Source organism: Bidens hawaiensis, unplaced genomic scaffold (genome assembly GCF_021521415.1).
Source record: "Bidens hawaiensis isolate Kalapana, Puna unplaced genomic scaffold, B.hawaiensis_p1.1 tig00000905_1, whole genome shotgun sequence".
Lineage (NCBI taxonomy): Eukaryota > Viridiplantae > Streptophyta > Magnoliopsida > Asterales > Asteraceae > Bidens > Bidens hawaiensis.
Window position 1 is genome coordinate 5,096,372 of NW_027491053.1, and position 23,844 is coordinate 5,120,215.

The 23,844-nt window shown below is 39.0% G+C and overlaps 1 protein-coding gene and 1 pseudogene across 2 annotated transcripts; one reads left to right on the top strand and one right to left on the bottom strand.

Moving 5' to 3' along the window:
* Positions 1 to 826: 826 nt before the first annotated feature.
* LOC143547647 (BTB/POZ domain-containing protein At5g17580-like) lies at positions 827 to 3,231 on the top strand (annotated as a pseudogene). The gene is made up of 2 exons (XR_013137806.1): positions 827 to 895; positions 1,636 to 3,231. The product of XR_013137806.1 is annotated as a BTB/POZ domain-containing protein At5g17580-like (transcript).
* An 823-nt stretch (positions 3,232 to 4,054) lies between these two features.
* Positions 4,055 to 4,585, bottom strand: LOC143547218 (secreted RxLR effector protein 161-like). Its single transcript, XM_077038702.1, has one exon. It carries the CDS (start codon positions 4,583 to 4,585, stop codon positions 4,055 to 4,057), a length of 531 nt encoding a protein of 176 aa, XP_076894817.1.
* Between the last annotated feature and the right edge of the window lie 19,259 nt (positions 4,586 to 23,844).

Sequence of the window (23,844 nt, forward strand, 5' to 3'; positions counted from 1 at the left end):
AGCAAAATGAATTCATTAAGACTTAAAAAGAGAAATTAAATTTCTCATCTTAACAACACACTCTAGTACGCTCTCTGAATAGCCAAGATTTAACAATCGAGATGAAGGAAGTTAATCGTTTGATGAATTAGGGGGTGTTTGGTTTAGTTTTTATTTTTTTGGCTTATACTTATATTTTAAAGTAGCTTATAGCTTATTTTTTATTATTTGATAAGCTTTTTTTTTTAAGTGTTTGGATTAGCTTATATTCCACAAGTTGATAATAAGTTGTTAAATCCATCATTCTTTTATTTGTTAGAATTATTATAAGTTGTTTCAATAAGCATTAATCCACCACCATTTGAGACAAATGAGTAACTTACATTCTTACAAAAATAAGATTAATCAAATAAGATAAAAAACCATCTTCAAATTAGCTTATAAGCATAAGCTTGAAAAGCTAAACCAAATACAAAGTTAAACTTATTTAAAAAAAAAAAAAAAAAAAAAAAAGCGCTATAGTATTTTGAAAGGAAAGCAGCCTGATTTCCAATGCGATAATTTAGCCGCAGATCAAATTCATTCAAATGGAAAGAGTCTTCTATTCTATTCATTTCCCTTAATATTCTGTCCTTCCTTCCGATACACAGAGACTACCATCTTCTTCTTCACATTATTATTATTTCATATTTCTGTTTTACGTCTTTTTAGGTTTATAATGTTTCATATTTCTATTCTGATAACATGCTCTCTCTCACTCTCTAAATCATTTGATTTTTATATTTACGTTGGATCCTTTTATTAATGGTAATATGAATTTGTATGATTTTCAGAAGGAAGAAAGAAGATGTCGAGATATTCGTTTTCAAAGGATGTTCAGGTCATCGTAGGCGGGACGCCTTTCAACTTGCACAGGGTAAGGTTTACTAAACACTCCACTTCACCTTTGCAAATATAATATATACATACATGCATAAGTACATTGTGCTTTCCTTTCACTTTTATACTCAATTCTCCTCTTGTTCATGTGTTTTTCAATTTATAACAATCAAAAATGTTGTAAACTTTAGACCTTTACCAAGGTTGTAAAAGTCGTTAGGCGGTCCTAGGTGGTCGACTAGGGAGTCGCGAGTACTTGGGAGTAGTCGGGGATTACTCGGAAAATACCTACGGAGTACTCGGCCGAGACGGGGAGTACTCGATCTAGGCGGGGAGTACTCGGCCGCCTGTTTTACAACAAAGGTAATAATTAATTTGAGGGTAATAAACTACATATTTTGACCCTACTAAACTCAATTCTGATGTTAAAGCCTCTGAAATTGTTTTATTTTTTGTCATTTTATAACAAACAAGACTAAGATCTTCTTAATGCAAGATTATCAAATCTTTTACATAATTATATAAAAGTTTGGGCGTATTGACATTTATATCAGTGTAATAATGTATTGTTTTTAACCTTTATAATGTCAAACTATGCCTATCAATTCTGATGTTCATATATGAAATCTGTGATATTGTTGTCTTTTTCAGTTTATAACAACAAACCACTGTCATAAACCATCCCAATAAAAAAACTGTTGTAAAGTTGAGAATTTTACAAAATCATGAAGTCAAAAAGTGTTTTCTTTGACCTTAGCAAAGTCAAACTATATGCAGGATCTTCTTGCTGTAAGATCATCAAAACTTTGCAAGATGTTTAAAGAAAACCCTGATGAAGATCTTTCACATCTCCTTTCTGATATCCCAGCCACCCCTCAAATCTTTGAAATCATGGCAAGATTCTGCTATGGTTTCTAAGTCAACTTTACACCCGAAACCGTCATCCCGATATCATGTTTAGCCTGTTACTTAGGCATGACTGACACCCACAGCCCACACAATCTCTTGAATGAAGCCTTATCTTTCTTTGAACATGAAATAATAACCGGTTGGAACGAACCTATTAGAGCATTAAAGGCCATAAATAATCCAACTGTTGTTCAACAAGCGATACAACTTGGACTAATAGATGGCTGCATGGATTCAATCATCACCAAAGCTCTTGATAATCCACTTCTTTTAGGCGAACCAATTCTTGATGAAGAAGAAGAAGATAATACTAATGAGAATGTTTACAAGCCAAATGCTACAAGACAACTCTTTGTTCTTGATTGGAAGTCAGAAGATTTGAGTTTAACCGCCCTTCGCCTTCAGTTTTATGAGCCGATAATAAGAGGAATGATTCAATGCAAAATGGATTCAAGCTACATCGCATCAAATCTTTATCAGTATGCTAAAAGATGGGTGTTTCTTGATCCACAAGGATCCACATCTTCTTCTTCTGAAGGTGATTGTTCAAGCTCCAAAAGACTTGCAATTGAAGCAATCGAAAGATTGTTACCTCATGAACGTGGGGTCCTCCCGTGCACAAGACTGTCTGAAATGCTGCAATACGCGACGGTTCTAGACGCGAGTGCCAGCTGTCGTGACGGGTTTGAAGTGAGGATTGGAAGACAGTTGGATTTGGCAACCGTAAATGACTTGCTAATACCATCACAAGGGTATTATTCTAAGGACGAGAAGTATGATACCGATTGTGTTAGAAGAATCTTGAAACAATTTTACCATAATTTCACCGGGAAAGATCAATCCGGGCTTGATGTTGTGGCTGAACTCGTGGAGGACTTTTTAAGCGAGGTAGCGAACGATATTGATTTAAGGAAAGACTCGTTTATCTCGCTTGCAGAAATGTCGATCACCGCATCAGATGGAACACAAAGACCCTGTGATGGAATATACCGTGCAATCGATATCTACCTTAACAAACACAAATATTTAACAGAATCCGAGCGAGAGGAAATATGCGCGGTTTTGGAATGCAACAAGTTGTCACCCGAGGCGTGTGAGCACGCGGCTCAAAACGAGCGGCTTCCTGTTCGTGTGATGGTTCAGGTTTTGTTTGTAGGGCAGTTGCATCTTAGGGAAACAATCACAAAGGAGGTGGTGGGGCCGGAGGACCGGTCAAAGTCAACCGAGGACGACGAAGAAGTGATGGGAGAGTTGGAAAAAATGAGTAGTAAAGTGATAGAATTGGAGAAAGAGTGTCTTGTTATGAGGAAGGAGATTCAAAGAGGTTATCTGAGGAAAAGTAGTATGAAGATTGAGAAAGGAAAAACAAATGTTTGGCGCGAAATGAAGAGGAAGCTTGGATGCACAACCAGCCTTAATAACAGTAAATGTCATGTGAAGAAGAAGAAGGTTCATCCAAGGTAGATGAGAATGTTTTTGTTAGTTTGTTTTGAGGAATAATGGTTTGGTTTTCCGATATTTGTTTCGGTTTGGTTTTCAGGTAGCTTGTTTTTTGTATACATTTCATTGGACATCTAGTTTATTTATTTTTTTGTTTCAGATGATTACACTATTTTTTATATCTTTACATTATGGACACATTTCTAGTTGATTTTATTGATTGACATTGCAACAGATGAGCCTTGATAAAAGCTTTACATGGTATTAAATTTAAGACTATATAAATAATTTATTTTAACATCTTCTAAGTGAAATAATGAGTCCTAGAAATACGGATGTTCAAGAGTCAGGTTATAGTTAGCTTGGGATCGGTTTGGTTTGTAATGCGACCCGTTTAATTCTTTAGTTGGCTGCTCGTTAATTTTATGTTTTTTGTTTATTCACTTGTTGGGTTGTTTATCACGTAGGTGAATTGATATAAAGTGATAACCAGGTTTGTTAACGGAATAAACGAACGTGGATGGTTTGGACTTAACTCTCCAATAACTAACTCAAAAACTTGAATTACAACCCATACCCTAACTCGGTATTTATAATCTAACCTATACGCGTTAGATTACAACTAGGATTGCTAATAAAATAATAAAATCAGATAATTGATCCAAACTTGATAATTATCTATAATCCTTAATTAACCTTTCTTGCACTCCAAGACTCCTTCCTTGTACCGCAAGCCACATGTAATTAAGGACGGTTCGGTAATTAATTCCAACAATCCCCCCCCCCTAATTTCCGAATCGGAATAGGGAGATTTTTAACACCGAGCAAATCCCGCATCTCTTTGAACTTAATCCTTGCAAGAGCCTTCGTCAGTATGTCGCCCGTTGCTCTTTGCCACTGATATGTTCAACTTCCAATTCACCATCTTGAACACAGTCCCGAATAAAGTGAAACGGGATTTGATATGTTTGGTTCGACTATGGAAAACGGGATTTTTCACGAGTGCTATGGCAGACGTATTATCAATCTTTAATACCACCTTCTGCAATGCCTCTTCAGTAATCTCGCTTAACAACTCTCGAAGCCAAACGGCTTGGCCCGCGGCTGCCGATGCCGCCATATACTCTGCTTCACATGAAGATAAAGCAACTGTACTTTGCTTTTGAGAACACCATGTAATAGGAGCATCACCATAGTAGAACACATGACCCGTGGTGCTTCGACCGTCATCTTCATCGATATTGTGACTACTGTCACTAAACCCAAATAGTAAACCGGTTCCACCTCGACCATACTTAATGCCATAATTTAACGTGCCTTGTATGTATCGCATAATCTGTTTCATCGCCACTGAATGAGGAACTCTCGGGCTTTGCATATACCGACTCACCACTCCAACCGAGTACGCGAGATCAGGTCGAGTATGAACCAAGTACCGAAGGCAACCGACTTGTTATCAATACTCCGTTGCATCTACTTCCGGTTCTGACTCAAGCTTTGACATCTTGTCCGCGGGCTGCATCGGACAATAAGTCGGATTACATAATTGCAAATTAGCCTCTTTCAAAATCTTCAACATGTAGGCTTCTTGTTTAATTGCAATCCCGTCCGCCGTTTGATTAACTTCAATCCCGAAATAATAAGATAATTTACCCAAATCGTTCATCTCAAACTTTTCTGCCATTTATTTCTTGAACTCGTTAATTTTGATCTTATCCGAACCCGTCACCACCAAATCGTCCACATAAACACCAATAATTAGGACCGATTTTGGTGTACGTTTCTTGTAAACCGCTTGTTCTTTTTCACACCTTTGAAATTTTAAACCTTTAAAAATCCTGTCTAGCTTGTTATTCCAAGCCCGTGGAGCTTGTCTTAGACCGTAAAGAGCCTTAGAAAGTTTGTAAACTTTTCCCTCATGCCCCGGTTTTTCAAATCCCTCCGGTTGTAAAACATATACTTCTTCCTTGAGCTCGCCGTGTAAAAACGCGGATTTAACATCAAGATGATGTAAATCCCAACCATTACTAGCTGCAAGGGCAATAAGAAGTCTTACGGTTTCGAGTCGAGCTACGGGTGCGAATGCATCTGCGAAATCAATCCCGGGTTGTTGCACGTAACCTTTTGCAACGAGTCGGGCTTTATACTTATTGATCGTTCTGTCGGCATTTCGTTTGATCTTAAAAACCCACTTGAGCCCAATAATTTTTGCACCGATTGGTGGGTCAACAAGAGACCATGTTTTATTTTTCTCAATTGACTCGATCTCTTGTTTCATGGCCCGCTCCCAATTAACATCATCTTCTGCCTGTGAATAATTAACTGGCTCGCCATCAGTTGTTATCAGGTGCACTTCGTCCCCTTCTCGTTCCAACCCGTCTTCGATCACGTAATCAGTTAATCGTACCGGGATCACATGGGTTCTGCTGGATCTTCAAAGTGGGGCTGCAGTTTCAAATCGGGCAACTCCGGGGCTGTTTTGAGCTGTAAATGGGCTATTTTGGGCTGTAAACGAGCTGTTTTGATGCTGGGTAGACTCTGTTGCGCATTCTGCAACTTCTTCGTGGGCTGAATGGGCCGGTCCAGCTGTGTTTACAGCTTCATTAGCTGCAGCCGAGCTGCCAAAACGGGTTGAAGACTGCCCGTTTTCTGTGTCAGAGGTTGTTGCTGTAGTTGTTTCGATATTTGGGCCCAATGACTGGTTCGTGTAAAACCTGATCCAACTTCAATTATAAATTCTTTTGGTTTGGGCTCGTTTTGTATTTTAACCCATTCCCAGCTTCGTTTTTCATCAAACCGAACTTCCCGACTTACATAAATTCTCCGGTGAGTTGGGTCGTACATTCGGTACGCTTTCGTGCTCGGTTTGGTTCCAAAGTGTACCATTGGTCGACTACGATCATCCAGCTTCTTCTGATTAAGTTTGGGTTCCTTGACAAAGCCGACACACCCAGTGCTCGACTGTGGGTTTTCGACCGAGCAAAGCTTCGTATGGCGTCATAACTTTGACCGCTCTCGTTGGAACCCGGTTTAGGATGTAAACCGCATGTCTCGTGGTTTCTCCCCAAAATATTTGTGGCACATTCATTGTTTTTAGCATACACCGAACAGCCCCGATAATGGTTCGGTTGCGTCTTTCTACAACCCCCGTTCTGTTGTGGAGAATAAGGGGCTGTTAGATGTCTCCGGACTGCACTCGTTTCACACCAACCATTGAAGTCTTTTGATGTAAATTCGCCTCCGCGATCTGTCCGGAAGTTGCCTATTTTGAACCCAACTTCGGTTTCCACCACACCTTTAAATTTCTTGAAGGTCTCGAATGCTTGATCCTTCGTCTTTAATAAATAGCACCACATATAGCGGGATAGGTCATCAACAATTAGGAACATATACCTATTCCCGACGGGTGTCGGTGGTGTTATCGGGCCACATAAGTCACCACGAATCAACTCGAGTGGCTTTGTTACTTGATACTTGGCTTGGTCTGGGTACGGTTTGGTCGTTTGTTTCCCTACTAGACAAGAATCACAAACATTAATAGAAAGGGAAATTAATGGAATTCCACGTACCATGTTTTTCGTGCCTAACGCCTTCATCGCATCGAAGTTTGGATACCCCATCTGGGCGTGCGATAGCCATGCCGGATCATCTAGTCTTGATAATAAGCAAACCGGGGCTCCCACAGTTAATTTAACCGTATACAACCGGTTCTTGTTCGAAACACTTTCATCATCAATTTACCCTCGCCATCGTACAAGAGTAAATAATTTTCCTTCATTCGAACGTCACACCTGTTCTCGGTTGCTTGACCGAGACTAATTATATTGCTTTTTAAACTTGGTATAAAATAAACGTCGGATAAAACCCGGTGATCTCCGGTTTTTGAAGTAAACAAGATTGTTCCTTTACCGACTATATCAACACATGACTCGTCCCCGAATTTAACCTTACCCGTTATATTATTATTGAGTTCGGAAAAATACGACTAGTTACCCGTTATGTGGTTCGACGCTCCATTGTCGAGATACCAAGTGCCTTCTTCAACTTTCTCGGTTTCTAAGCTTTTCGGGTTGACTCGTTCTTCGTTTAGATAAACGATTTCGTGAAGGTTTAAATAACCAGCCAGGTCACAATCGACTGGTTGGTTTGTTTCGGCTAGGTTTGCTTCATGATTTGCTCGTCTTCGTTCCGGACACGAGGACACAAAGTGTCCCATCTCGTCACAACGAAAACATTTGATATGAGAACGATCCTTCTTTACCTTCACCTGTCCTTCGGTTTGGTTCCGACCCGTTCCCCTTCCTCCGGTTTCCCGGCCCCGTCCACGACCACGTGAACCCAGCCCGCCTCTACCTCGCCCCCTTGGTGTGTAACTGACCACGATTCGAATACTCGACTTTATGGAACATCAGCTTCCCTTGACTATCGGATTGACCTATCTCGTCTTTAATCCGTTCTTCATAAGATTTTAAGCGTCCCACAACATCATCGAAACCAACTGTTTTCAAGTTAACAAGTTGTTCGATCGAGGCTACCATATGTATAAAATTTTTCTTTGGTAGCCCGTTAAGAAACCTCTTAACCATCTTAGATTCTTCGATTATTTCACCAAGAGAGGCTGCTTTTGAGGCAAGAGTACTTATTTGGCTTGCAAACTCATCGACCGTACTCGATTCTTTCATCTTCAAACTATCAAATTCATCCATGAGAGTTTGAAGTCGTGCTTCCTTTACCCGATCAGCTCCTAGATGTCGGGCCTTAATCGTGTCCCACATCTCCTTAGCGGTCAGTAGATTCCCCACTTGCAAAGTCATTGCCTCCGTAATCGATTGGAATAATAGGGCAATCGCCAAGTTGTTGTTCTTGGCATCTGTACTCGTTCCCGGGTCGATCATCTCCCACAACCCGTGAACATTAAAGATAGCTCGTAACTTCATTGCCCAAATCGTGTAATTCGTAGAGTTTAGCATCGGAAAAATTAATGATGTCGAGCTATTCTCTTTCGTGTTCTGATTTCGGTTACTGTTACCTACGTCACCCATGGCATTCGATCTTCTTTGTCTATTGTACCTGACTTGAAACCTTTGATCTTGTTCCAGCCCTACCCTACTCCTTGGTCAAATTCAGATTCTGAGAATCAGCCTTAAGTAATCGAAACCCTGGTTGCTTGGCGCGATTAAACACTTCCTAGTTCCTGAAAGTTTACCTGCTGTAACCTCCACTGAATTGAATTGAACCCTGCTGTACTTGATCGATACCCAACTGTTCGATTGAAGTCTGCCTTGAACAGAAACGCCTGAATCTTGGAATCTGTTTGCTTGCAATCTGTTACAATATGATCTGGTGTCGATGTTTGGTGTCTGTGAATTATCAAAGCTCTGATACCAATTCACGTAGGTGAATTGATATAAAGTGATAACCAGGTTTGTTAACGGAATAAACGAACGTGGGTGGTTTGGACTTAACTCTCCAATATTTTGTTATTCAAGGAAACTAACTCAAAAACCCATACCCTAACTCGGTATTTATAATCTAACCTATACGCGTTAGACTACAACTAGGATTGCTAATAAAATAATAAAATCAGATAATTGATCCAAACTTGATACTTATCTATAATCCTTAATTAACCTTTCTTGCACTCCAAGACTCTTTCCTTGTACCGCAAGCCACATGTAATTAAGGACGGTTCGGTAATTAATTCCAACAGTTTAGTAGGGTAAAAGTTAAAACAATTGTTATGTTTATGTTTTAAGATTGGGATTGCGATCGGGCTGCATTTTTGTACGGCCGACAAACAAAACCGAGTTATCGGCTCGATGATGATGAAGCCCAGTTCCATGAACTGTGGAGCTGAAAACTTTAGCTCGAACACAAATAACATACGAAGCGACCCAACTCGTTTTTAATAGATGTGGTTGGTAGTGGTTCCACATTTGCTAGTAGTAAATGAGGTTAAAAATGATTCAACTGCTAATTGCCTGATCTTAAACCCACCTAAAAAATTGACTTCATAATGCAAAATTATCAAATTACACTTCTAAAAGTTTTATAATCTGTACTTTCACATTTATTATAGTTAAAAGTAAAACATACCTTTTATTATAATTTTAATGGTATAATATATTAATATATTCATTATTCAATTATTCAGTCTTGATAGAACTTTTAAAATTAATCACATATCCGGTCATGTACTTGGCAAATTACTCAGCCTCAAATGTTTAGGGTCATCGTCAAGTTGACTTTCCTTTACGTCCATATATTGTAGTGAACACTGAACATGCATTAATTGAAATGTGTGGTAATACGAGTTCAAAATAATAGGAACTAACAATTTTCAAATGTGTTGTAATGTGAGTTCGAAATTATAGGAACTAGCGATTTTCAATTTCAGACTATATTGGTCAATTTAGTATAAGGTGGTGTTTGTTTTTGTCTGAAGATCTTCCTGGCCTCTTATGTCTGCACCGCGCAGACCTTTAGGCTTGAATGCTGTTTGATTTTTAGAAGACATTTCATTAAAAAAGGTCTACGCGCCCTCTTTTTCACGCAGACATGGACCACCCACTTCTCAAATCTTCTAACATCTTCTCTGATTCTTATTCTTGCATCCCCTACATTCCATCATATCTCTCAAAACCATAGCCCTCTTTCATTCCATCCCATCACCCACTGCCCCTCCAACTCCGGTGAGCCTCCGCTGCCACCTGCCCCCTCCACCTCCGGTGCGTCACTGCCACCTGCCTCCTCCACCTCCGGCAACCTCCAGCCGCCGCTGACCTCCGCCCCCTGCCGCCGTTAGCCTCTTTCTTTCCAGCAAACCGTCGTTGGTTTCTCTCTTCTCCTCTTTGATTTGTTAAGGTTTTATTTTTTATTACAATCTTGATTAAAGTGATTTTCTTTAGATTACAATCTTGATTCTTGATTTTCTCTTGATTAATTTTCAGTTACTTGGTTAATAATGGCTCGAGGTCTTAAGTGACATTAGTGTATTAAAGTGAAACCTATAACGATGGATTCTTGATTCTTGATTTTGACCCGTTTTATTTTAGTTTTACTTTTTGATCCATTTTGTTTATGTTTAGGTTTGATTTGTGCCTTGGAAATACGTTTGTGTTTAGGTTTGATTTATGCCTTGGAAATTTTTTATGTTTAGGTTTGATTTGTGTTTTGGAAAATTGTTTATGTTTAGGTTTGATTGTTGTTAATTTGTATGTTCAACTAGGTTATTAGGCTTTTGTTAATTTATTTGTTCAATTTGGTTCTTATTAGGTTTTTAGTTGAAAAAAGTTTGTAAATATTGATTTGTTGAATTCTTGTTAGTTTTTAGTTCAATTATAATTTTGCATAATTGTTCGATGAAATGGCAGCGGATTTCATCCCGAACTCTCTTTCCAGCTCTTACGACCAGTTTGTAATGAATTTCAATATGAATGGCTGGGCGAAGACAGTGCCGGAGCTTCATGGAATGCTCAAGACGGCTGAGATGAATATTCCCACTAAAAACAATCAAGTTCTTATGGTTCAATCTGCTGGATTCGTCAAGCCCAAACCCAAGAACCGGGGTCATAACGGTAAAGGCAAGAAGAAGGTTACTGTTGCTGCCAAGTCCGCCACCAACACTAACAAAGGTGTTGCAAAGGTACCACCGTTGCCTCCTAAGGAGCGCCAGTGCTACAAGTGCAACAAAATGGGACACTGGAAATGTAACTGTCTCGACTACCTTGCTGAGCTGAAAAGATAGAGGACCAATGGTGAAAGCTTCTTTAAAGGTATTTCCATTTACGTTATTAAACTTTTCACTAACTCAAGCAACACATGGGTATTTGATACCGGATATGGTTACCACATCGTTAATGTCTTTGCAGGAGCCTGAAAACTGGAAGAAGCTGAAACAAGGCAGCATGGAACTCATCATTGTTGATGGGAAGAGAGTCCAAGTTCTTGCAACTGGCACATATCATTTTGCTTGTCCATCTATCCTTGTAGTTACTTTGGATAATTGTTTGTTTGCACCTGGTTTGACCAGAAACATTATTTCAGTTTCTTTACAATTTGAACAAGGATTTAAGTACGTTTTTAATAGTATTGCTATTTCTCCCTACTTGAATGATATCTTTTATTTTGAGGCTAAACCTCGAAATGGTATATATGAGGTTGATGTTCAAATAAACAATAATGTATATAATCTTTTTAAACGTATCAGATCTAGCATTAATGATACATTTCTATGGCATTGCCAACTTGGCCACATAAGCAAGGCACGAGTCAAGAGACTCCAATCCGAAGGGATTCTTGAATCCACAAGACCTGACTCTTTTGATGATTGCGAATCTTGTTTAGCTGGCAAAATCGCTAAAGGCTCCTTCAGTCATAAGAATGAACGAGCATAGGATCTACTAGGAATCATACATACTGATATATGCGGTACTTTCAGAACCATGTCTAGGAATCATGAAAGATACTTTGTTTCGTTTATTGACGATTACAGTCGATATGCTTATGTGTATCTTACGAAACACAAGCATGAAACTTTTGAAAAGTTGAAAGAGTTCCAAATCGAAGTGGAAAACCAACTCGGGAAAAAAATTAAAATGCTTCGATCAGATCGAGGCGGAGAGTATCTCAGCTCAGAATTCATACATCATCTGAAAGAGCGTAGAATTGTTTCACAGCTCACACCACCCGGCACACCCCAACACAATGGCGTGAGCGATGATGTGTGGAACTAACTTGCCTCACTCCTTTTGGAGCTTTGACCTTTTGACCGCCGCCCGCATTGTCAATCTGGCTCCAACTAAAAAGGTAAGCAAAACCCCATATGAGATATGGCATGGGTGTAAACCCAATTTATCTTTCCTTAGAGTATGGGGATGTGATGCTTATGTCACTAGTGATTCTAATGATAAGCTCGATCCTCACAACGTAAAGGTTGTTTTCGTCGGATACTATAACCAAAGCGGATATTATTTCTTCCATCTGTAAGACCCCGAATCCCAGGAATCCTACAGTTGGTATTCATACAAAATACTTATAAAAATACTTAACTCAAAAACAGTTCAATCCATTAAAATAACCAATTCAGAGTATAATTCAGCGGAAAACCATAATTAATAAAACAAGTTCCCGAAACCCAGGAATTATGCCCACAACCAATTTAAATGTATTTAATAAAACTTTAAAAATAAATGTTCAATATTTAAAACTTCCGTCTACGTATGCCCGTCACTGTCCAAGTAACTTCGTGCACGTCCAAGCGGTAACGCATCCTCCTCCTAACCTGAAACTCACACTAACATGCACACAAAGTCAGTTTGAGCTGAGTGAGTTCAAGTTTTAATAAAACATCATTAATAATAATCATAATAGTCATTCCAAGAATTGTAAAATAAACGGGATATAACAGTTAGGCCATCATCCTCAATAAATAATCATACTTATGTATATATAAATATATATATAAACATATTTAAAATTATATCCGTACATATATATCATCCAAGTAATAACATCAGGGTCGAGCACACGTACAACCCAAACACGTAACATCTCATCCAACGTATGCAAACACAAAGTAGGCATACGTAAACATCCGTAGTCGATAACGACTACTAAACATGCGCCAAATATTGGCCATACAATAATACATACATACATACATACATACATACATACATACATACATCTCAAGGCTACCCTATACAAGTAAGCCCATCCAAAATAATTTAAACAATTCATCAAGCAAAATCTCTTAGGTGTGCATGCTAGAGCAAAATCTTAAAAGAGTAAAAAGGGGCATCATGAACTCACCTGACACAAGGCACGATTTCACCACAAGCTAGAGGACCCCTAAGTAATCCCAAAACTCAAACACCTGTCGGTTTACATTCAAACATTACTAATGACATCGAAATGACTCGTTTATCCTACGAGACGTTCTAACATGGTTCAAGTTGCCTAAAGCCTCGACCTCATCAAACTCGATCGTAACAGTCCCCGGGGCCTTACATACACCAACACGACCCTTAGATACTCCCGGGAATAAAGAATTCCCAAATTACCCCCAGAAGTACTAGGTGATAACAACACGTGCGTTTAAGAGTCGTTTTGGCAATTAACATCCAACTCATCCCCGTGTGGACCCAATATGATAATTTCACAGCCAACAAGTCCACACGATGCTTGATATAACGCTAAATATATATTAATCCCTTGTATATTTTAATTAATATTTTAATCGTTTATGTTCGGTTTTTATTAGGATTTGTATAATACTAACTTATTTGAATAATGTAGGTTTCGGGTTTTAATTCCGGTGAAAAGAGGGCGAAAAACAAGCAAAAACAAGCTGAACCGGAGAACCGACGCGTCAGGAAACGAACCGGCCCGAACCAGGAAGTGAACCGGACCAGCAGAACGAACCAGACCCCCCCCCCTTTGGGCCGGTGCGCCGCGCGACGGGGAAGGGAAAGCCCGCCGCGCGCCACGGCGTGGTGGTGGCGTGCTCAACTTCTAGAATCTTCCATGCTTAAACCGTTTTAACCTATTTTTGGACTCCTGTTGACTATAAAGACCCCTAAACTCACCATTAATCATACCTTGAAGTCCAGACGAATTTGGTGAGTTCCGAGGCATCCGCGGCGAGTTTCCGGCAGCTTAGGAGTTGAGGAATCAGCCGGCGAAGTGCTTATCATTCAAGTACGAAGACTCCGGGTTTTATCGCCTTTATTCTTCCGTTCTTATTTATTTTCGCCATGATTTCGTTTAGTATTGTTTTGTTTTATTTTGAGATGCTAGACTAAACGTTATAGACTGCCTAGGCTTATGATGAACCTACTTTGACGTTTTGTTTTGCTTTGGGATTTATTTGCGTTATGGTTTTTATGGTTTAGTAAAAGGTTTACTTATATTAAATTGATGCGTATGGGTATTTAGGATTGTTTGATTAATTGTTATTATTCCATAGTTGCCTTGATTATTGTTTGTCATTATGATAGGTTGCTATTAGGTCAATTACTTTGTGTTTTTGATTATTTTGTGATTGATTTCGAATAAGATCATAGGAATAATATTAATTAATTAAATAAACCTAAGTGTACTGCTAACCTAAATAGCTGTAAGGTGCTAGGTTATCGATAGATCTTTATTATTTGATCTTGCTAGATTTAGTTCTTCGTAAGAAGTCCGTCTAGGTTTGATTATTTAATTATTATCTATTGAGTCCATTGAATATATTAGACTGCCTTTGATTTCTGTGCTGTAAGGTAGGATTTCATATAAAGGAACTAAATTATAAACAATTGGGTGACCGTAAGCGAACTTGATTTTTAATACTGGCGTGCGTTAAAACTTGTTAGAAATCTATAGGTTTTCTCTTGAGAATGGTCAGGGGTCCTATTTGGTTTTTCTTTTAAGTGTCTATTTTACGATCCCAGTCCATAACTAAATATTTTCCCGAGTCAATTCATTACCGAAATTTAGGGGAGTCTAGCCTAGGTAGTTTTCTCATCATCTTATTTTCATAACAAACTTCGTTTTCGTTTAAATTACTTGTTTCCTTAATTAGTTTTTAATAATAGTATTAAATTAGTATTTTAAATAAAAACCCCCAAAACAAATATAAATAATAAGTCGTGTTTTGTAGTTGAGTCTAATTTAGCTAGTTAACATAATTAAAAGAGTCTCGTGGGTTCGATATCCGGACTTACTTAACTGTACTAGAGTCGATTGGTTCACTTACCGGTCAGTAGTTTTAGTTTAGTTAAAGATTCTATAATTTATTACTTAGTGTCTAGATTAACGTGTTTTTATTAGACTACTTTTAGCAAATCAAGTTTTTGGCGCCGTTGCCGGGGATATTTGCGATTGCGTTATTAGCTTTAATTAGACTTACTTGCTACATACGTGCTACTTGTTTTGTTTTGTTTTGTCTTTTGAGTCGTAGGAGTCTAATTAATTTTAATTTAATTTTAAGTTTAGTTTATTTTATTTATTTTTAGTTTTATTTTTGAATAGAGTCTATTGATTTGGTCTTATGTGCTTTTCAGGTTTATGCCACATCTTCGTTCACAAGGACCACTTCCGTTAAAATCAGAAGTCAGTTCACCGATCACCATAGATTCTTCACCGAAGTCATCACCACACAGTTCACCGCCGTCGAGCCCCAGATTCCCGATATTCAAATGGCCGACAACCGAACCGTTTACCAACAAGCTTTCGAGGGTTTCACCGGAGACCACTCGCCCATCATCACCCCCGAAATCGATAACCCCAATTCCTGGCAAATTCCTTCTTATGTCATAACCAATCTCATTCAGAGTAATCTATTCTATGGCCGTGACGACGAGGATGTACCAGCGCACATCAACCGTCTCACCCGTGCGCTTAGGACGTTTAATTTGCAAGGTGCCAATGAAGATGCCATTTTCCTCCATTTATTACCGTTTTCACTTATGGGTCGTGCCGCCACTTGGCTCGATTCACAACTTGCTGGAGCATTCACTACTTGGGAGGCGTTGCGTACCGCTTTCTTGAAGAAATATTTCCCGCTTGCCAAAGCATCTCGTCTCCGTGATCAGATTCATTCTTTCCATATGGAGCCGGACGAGCCGTACTATCAAGCTTGGGAGCATTTTCAAGGTTTACTGGCTCGTTGTTCACAGCATGGTCTTACTCCGTGGGCCCTGGTCGAGAAGTTTTACAATGGGCTAACGTATGAGACACAGGCTCGTTTCGACACTGCTGCTGGAGGTAACTTAATGGATAAGAAAAATGTAGTAGAGTGTAATGAGTTGTTTGAAAGTTTTGCCCAGTTCGAGTTTGCTAAAAAGCCACGTAGCAGGAATTCAAATCCTGTCACTAGTACACCCTCATCCGTCCGAGGTGTGCACCAGTTTAATCTGGATACTAGTGTGGCTGCTACCTTAGAGAGTCTAGCCAGTGAGATTAAAAACCTTAAGGCTAATATAGATAAGTGCGAGTTATGTAGAGGAGGGCATGGGACTTCAGATTGCCCGTTGATGAGTCAGGAGCAAGTAAAGTTCATAGGAGGGCAGAGTAGGGTTCCTAATGCATTTAATGGTAATAATAATTCAAACTGGAAAAACTATAAGAATAATAATTATAACTCTAATTGGCTTTCTTCCGGTACACCCCCTAATTTCCAATCAAATCCAAATCTTAATCAGGGGCAGGATCAATCGTTTAATGGGGATCAATGTAGTCATGGTGGGAGTGATGGGCAGGACTTGAGTAGTGGTATTGGAAGGTTAGAGGAGATGATGAAGCTAATCCTAGTTAGAGATCAGGACACTCAGAAAAAAATTGCCGATCATGATTTGATTTTAAGGAATCACCAGTCCGCACTCTTAGACCTTCAGAGAACCGTAGGTGATATAGCCCGACGTCTAGATGAGAGACCCCTAGGTCAGTTTTCAGGTTCTACTCAGCAGAATCCGGCCGCTCAAATAAATTCCATTTCTATTCATAGTGGTAGGGTTTTAGGTCCACAGAGAGAGATTGAGGTAGAGGAGAGTGAGGAGTAAGTTGATGAGGAGATAGTGATGGAGACTCCTGGGAGGGTGCAACCTAGGTTAGACCCAGCAAGTACCATACCAACCAGTGAGTCTGTAGTTAGAGGGAGTGAGGAAAAGAAACCGAGAGATGTTAGGCCTTCACCGCTTATAGATCATTCTCGTTTGCCGTATCCAGCCCGTGCTAAGAATCAGAAATTTCGTAGAGAATACGGGAACTTTTTAGATATGTTTAGGCAGCTTAGGATTAATCTTCCGTTTATCGAGGTCCTCCAGCATATGCCGAAATATGCCAAGTTCTTGAAATATATTCTTAAGCGAAAGGAAAGTCTGGAGGAGCTTTCGACCGTTCCACTGAACGGAGAGTGTTCGGTAGCAGTTCTTAATAAGGTTCCCGAAAAGTTACCCGATCCCGGTGTTTTTACTATTCCATGTTTGTTTGGTAGGGATACCTCGTGTCAAGCTTTAGCGGACCTAGGAGCTAGCATAAACTTAATGCCATATTCGTTGTTTGAGAAGCTAGGCCTAGGAGAACTTACACCCACCCGCATGACCTTTTCTTTAGCTGACCATTCGGTGAAGTTCCCTAGGGGAATCATAGAAAACTTGCTAGTGAAAGTCGATGGTTTAGTCTTCCCCGTAGATTTTGTGGTTTTAGATATGGAGGCCGATGAGAGAGTTCCTATTATTTTAGGTCGTCCATTTTTGCGTACTTCTAGGGCACTCGTTGATGTATTTGATGGTAAGATCACCCTTAAAGCCGGCGACGATAGTGTCATTTATATTTCTAAATCCATGAGACACCCGAGTGGTCAAGACGGTCTCATTGATCCATGTTATCCTGTTTATGCAATTGAGTCTGTTATTCACGGCATGGATCCACGTCTTGAGTACCCCCGTTCTGTCAGAGTTTGTTTGGAGGAGGAAAGAGAAGTCGCGAGTCCTCGAGAGGCGATGGAGTTTGATAAAGAAAGAGGCGGTGGAAAGCGAAAGTTTGTGGAGTTTGGAGGGGTTGGAGATAAGAGGAATATGATTGAAGATGAATGGTCGTATCATGATGCAGTTTCTTGGAGGACCATGGAGTTTGACCGAGGTGGAGGAAGCTCCACTTGGGCAGCTGATTAGATCACATAGGAGAGTGTCTTGAGTGAAAACTCAAGTGTAGAGTTTGTATAATTATTCCATTTTTGAGTCTTGTCACGTCACTAACGTAGATTTTTGTAGTTCTTCTTTGTTTTTGTTTTTAAGTTTTGCAGGTTTTGAGCTAGAAAATTGACCCCCATGGAAGTTTAATGCAACATTCAAGTGTGGGGATGGAGCAGCAGGAGCCGTATACTTTTATTTATCTATTTGATGCTATTATATATATTATATGTTGTTTTTGGTTGGTTGGTCCGGTTCCATACTTTGAATGATTTATATCTATCGAGGTTGATAAGATGAGTTTTAGATATTGTTGTTGCCGCTTCCGCTCGTGTACGAGAGAAAAATTTAATACTGGTTGTGGAGCACGTTCGGAGATGGAGGGCAGCTTTGGAAAAAGACTTTGGCATCATATCGTCATTCGCATATTACCAGCTAAGTCTTTTCCATTATTTATCTTGCTTGTTTGTTTTTTATTTTTGCTTTTATTTTTTTAGGTTATTAGTTTTTTGTATTCCGATTTATTTTATCTTTTCGTCCTTATCCTTGCATTGAGGACAATGCAACATTTAAGTGTGGGGATATGACATTTGAGTCGTAGTTAACTTATATTAAAAAAAAATTGAAAAATGTCTCTTGATTTTGTTTCTTTCTGCACTTAAATGGGAGATGAGGATACTTATCGGGAATCGGTTTTTCAAACTACTAATAATATGAGATAATATTAAAGAAGGCGTACTTAACTTGGGATGTGTCGGTAGGCCCAATTAGTCTTGAAAGGTTTTCCATTGCATATTCTTAATAAATCTAATTAATCATAGACTTTGTGGGTTCTCATCCTGGGGGGGACAGTGAAGCTGAAATTCGATAAGGTATACGGAGTATTACCATAAGATGACTACCCTAAGGTGGTGAGAATTGAATGCACTTTAAATTAGCACGCCACTCTGTTTTATGAAAATAAATAAAGAGTGGTGGCGCAAGCAAATGTCCAAAAGATGCCTAAGTGCACAATAAAAAATTAAAAAAAAAATTAAATATAAATATTCCAAAAGTTTATCTGAAAAAGAAAAAGTGAGAAAAGCAAAGTAATGAAAAAATGCCAAAGAAGCATTCTCAAAAATAGAAAAAGAGGCCAAAGGGCACATACTAGACGAGATTGAGAGTTTACGTGTTACCAAGGGGATGGCGACTCTGAGGATACACGATTGGGACTCGAAAGTTTCTAGTCAATAAATATTTCTTAAGGAATATATAGGACAAAGTCCAATAATATTTAGGGCATGCTCGTACGACCTCACTTGACCTGTTATCCATTAATTTCATCTAAGTGAATTTTCTTCTTACCATTAAGGGGTTGTTATCTTACGGTGATATGTTGAACCAATTTGCTTCAACTCAATTATTTTTAATTGTCTTTACTATGCTTGAGATGGGGTAGGTGGATCTTAACTCCAAAGGGGTGAGACCCATAGGTTTTTGATGTCACATGAACTTAAATGCTTAATGTGCGTGGGGGCTTGATAGGCTGGTGGCTGGGTTTAAGTGGAAAACAATATTGGCAATCGCAGTTTTTACGTTTATCTGAGCTTTAAGATAACCTTATATGTTTTTAAGACTGTATTTCTCCGATTCTGATCCCATTGAAATGAGACTTTTTCATGGACGAAAAAGAGATAAGTGTGGGGATATTTGATATAACGCTAAATATATATTAATCCCTTGTATATTTTAATTAATATTTTAATCGTTTATGTTCGGATTTTATTAGGATTTGTATATTACTAACTTATTTTAATAATGTAGGTTTCGGGGTTTAATTCCGGTGAAAAGAGGGAGAAAAACAAGCAAAAACAAGCCAAACCGGAGAACCGACGCGTCAGGAAACGAACCGGACCGAACCAGGAAGTGAACTGGACCAGCAGAACAAACCAGACCCCCCTTGGGCTGGTGCGCCGCGCGATGGGGGAGGGGAAGCCAGCAGCGCACCGCGGCGTGGTGGTGGCGTGCTCAACTTCCAGAATCATCCAAGCTTAAACCGTCTTAACCTATTTTTGGACTCCTGTTGCCTATATAAAGACCCCTAAACTCACCATTAATCATACCTTGAAGTCCAGATGAATTTGGTGAGTTCCGAGGAATCCGCGGTGAGTTTCCGGCAGCTTAGGTGTTGAGGAATCAGCCGGCGAAGTGCTTATCGTTCAAGGACGAAGACTCCGGGTTTTATCGCCTTTATTCTTCCGTTCTTATTTATTTTCGCCATGATTTCGTTTAGTATTGTTTTGTTTTATTTTGAGATGCTAGGCTAAACGTTATAGACTGCCTAGGCTTATGATGAACCTACTTTGACGTTTTGTTTTGCTTTGGAATTTATTTGCGTTATGGTTTTTATGGTTTAGTAAAAGGTTTACTTATATTAAATTGATGCGTATGGATATTTAGGATTGTTTGATTAATTTTTATTATTCCATAGTTGCCTTGATTATTGTTTGTCATTATGATAGGTTGCTATTTGGTCAATTACTTTGTGTTTTTGATTATTTTGTGATTGATTTCGAATAAGATCATAGGAATAATATTAATTAATTAATAAACCTAAGTGTACTGCTAACCTAAATAGTTGTAAGGTGCTAGGTTATCGATAGATCTTTATTATTTGATCTTGCTAGATTTAGTTCTTCGTAAGGAGTCCGTCTAGGTTTGATTATTTAATTATTGTCTATTGAGTCAATTGAATTTATTAGACTGCTTTTGATTTCAGCGCTGTAAGGTAGGATTTCGTATAAAGGAACTAAATTATAAACAATTGGGTGACCGTAAGCGAACTTGATTTTTAATACTGGTGTGCGTTAAAACTTGTTAGAAATCCATTGGTTTTCTCTTGAGAAGGGTCAGGGGTCCTATTTGGTTTTTCTTTTAAGTGTCTATTTCACGATCCCAGTCCATAACTAAATATTTTCCCGAGTCAATTCATTACCGAAATTTAGGGGAGTTAGGTAGTTTTCTCATCATCATCTTATTTTCATAACAAACTTCGTTTTCGTTTAAATTACTTGTTTCCTTAAGTAGTTTTTAATAATAGTATTAAATTAGTATTTTAAATAAAAACCCCCCAAAAAAAATATAAATAATAAGTCGTGTTTTGTAGTTGAGTCTAATTTAGCTAATTAACGTAATTAAAAGAGTCTCGTGGGTTCGATATCCGGACTTACTTAACTGTACTAAAGTCGATCGGTTCACTTTTCAGTCAGTAGTTTTAGTTTAGTTAAAGAGTCTTGAATTTATTACTTAGTGTCTAGATTAGCGTGTTTTTATTAGACTACTTTTAGCACATCAATGCTACACGAGTCAAATGGGTCGGTAAGTCGCAAGTACAACGCACCAACTATTCAATAAACGCAATTGCGCGTTGTACCGACCCGTTTGAGTAACCGACAACCAATTCAGCCCCATAATTCATAAAAATGATTTTTCAACAGCCCGTACATCAAACCGAGTTCACCCAAGCTGAATTGGTCGTTAATCATTTCAACCCTCACGTTAAACGCAACAATCTACAACACTAGTCAACCGAACACAAACATTCAAACTACAACTAGTTGACCAATCAAACAAACACCAATGGACATGATTTTTAAGTATTATATACTAGACATACCTAGGAGGATTTTGGTGCAAAAATCTCAATCAAAACAGTCCGGGAAAGGTTAGAATTGACAGCCACCCGGTAAGCCTACAACACGCAATTTAACGGTCAATACGCGTGATATAATGATCAGTTAAGGTGTAAAAGACTTAGGGAATCATAGAACTAACCTTTAATTGATGTTTTATGCTCAAAACTTGGCTGGAAAAAAAGAAAATCGCAGGGGGGGGGGGGGTTCTTGCTGCCTATTGGACTGCTAGGGGGAGGCTAGGGTTAGATTTTTTTTAAATGATATAAATAAACATGTTACACTCTAGCCCTTCTAATTTGAGGGATATGGCAACATGAAAGGAAAGTTTAAATAACTTAACGTACCGGTATGACGAGAAGGTTTCCGTGAAATGTCGGTTAAATCCCGAGTAATATACATACTCTACAAGATTTAACCCTTTGAACCGAAAAATTAACGGGTGTTACACCATCCTGAAACAAATGTGATTTCTATCAAAAGGAAGGGCCACGTTCTCGAGAAGGAAATTCTCGATCGAGGAACTGGAGATAATATTGTCGATCTTGAAGAAATTCAAGAACCATAAACTACCACTAAGGAAGTTGGAACGTCTGATTAACAAGTTGTTGTTGCTGATACATCAGACATAAACACAAGCATTCGCAGAAGTAATAGGACTCGCGTACCAATCTCTAAATACCTATGGCATCTAGATGGTCCCGAGGTCCTCTTAGTAGCCGAGTCAAGTGACGAACCTACTAATTACAAATCTGCTATCTTAGATCTAGAATCTGAGAAATGGCAAGATGCTATGAACGCCGAGATGCAATCTATGCGTGACAATCAAGTCTGGAACTTGGTTGAGCTACCCCCTGAGAGTCAGGCAGTAGGGAGCAAGTGGATTTTCAAGAAGAAAACCGACATGCATGGAAATGTACAGACTTATAAAGCACGGCTAGTCGCGAAAGGTTTTACTCAAACTCAAGGTATTGACTATGATGAAACCTTCTCGCCCGTTGCTATGACTAAGTCGATAAGGATATTACTTGCCATTGCCGCATATTATGACTACGAGATATGGAAAATGGGTGTCAAAACTGCTTTTCTTAATGGACACCTTTCTGAAGATGTCCATATGGTTCAGCCTGAAGGTTTTGTCGATCCTAAATATCCTAACAGGGTGTGCAAACTGAACAAGTCCATTTATGGGCTTAAACAAGCATCTCGCAGCTGGAATCTTCATATTGATGAGAAAATCAAAGAGTTTGGTTTTATCAAAAATGAGGATGAGCCTTGTGTTTATAGAAAGGCTAGTGGGAGCACTATATCATTCCTCATCTTGTATGTGGATGATATACTGATCATTGGAAACAACATTCCTATGCTTAAGTTAAGAAGTAGTTGGGATCTTGTTTTGCAATGAAAGATCTTGGTGAAGCTGTTTATATTCTAGGAATCAAGATCTACCGAGATAGGTATAAGCGGCTTCTAGGGCTAAGTCAAAGTACATACATAGACAAAGTAATGGCACGGTTCTCTATGGATAACTCCAAGAAAGGAGCACTCCTCATGGCTAGAGGAACCGTGTTGAATAAATCGCAATCTCTGGCAATGGACATTGAAACTAAGCACATGCAAGCAATTCCATATGCTTCAGCGATTGGTTCTATCATGTATGCTATGTTATGTACTAGATCTGACATCTCGTATGTGCTGAGCATGACTAGTCATTTTCAGCAGAACCCTGGCATTGCCCACTGGACTACTGTGAAAAACATTCTGAGATACCTGAAAAGGACAAAGGACATGTTCTTAGTGTTTGGAGGAGTGGAATAAGAGCTCACTGTAAGGTGTTACACTGATGCTAGCTTCTAGACTGACCAAGATGATTATCACTCACAATCAGGATATGTATTCACTCTCAATGGAGGAGCTGTTTATTGGAAAAGCTCCAAGCAGAGTGTGGTGGAAGATTCTACAACCGAATCAGAATATAAAGCCGCATCAGATGCTGCTAAAGAGGCTGCTTGGATGAAGAAGTGTAGGTTCCCAGCCGGATCTACACGAGATATCCGTACTACGTAGGTGCGGAATCCCTACGTAAGACGTTACGAGTATAGAAAACAATACGAGCTAACACACGATACGATAACCAAACACACGTTGTATTCCAACCGTAAGCACGTGATACTATGATCACCGGATACAAAACTCTCTAACTCGAATACACAAACTGTTAATCTCTTTCTAATAAGCCGTAACAAACAACTTATATAGACACGACAACTTCGCCTGGTATGTTC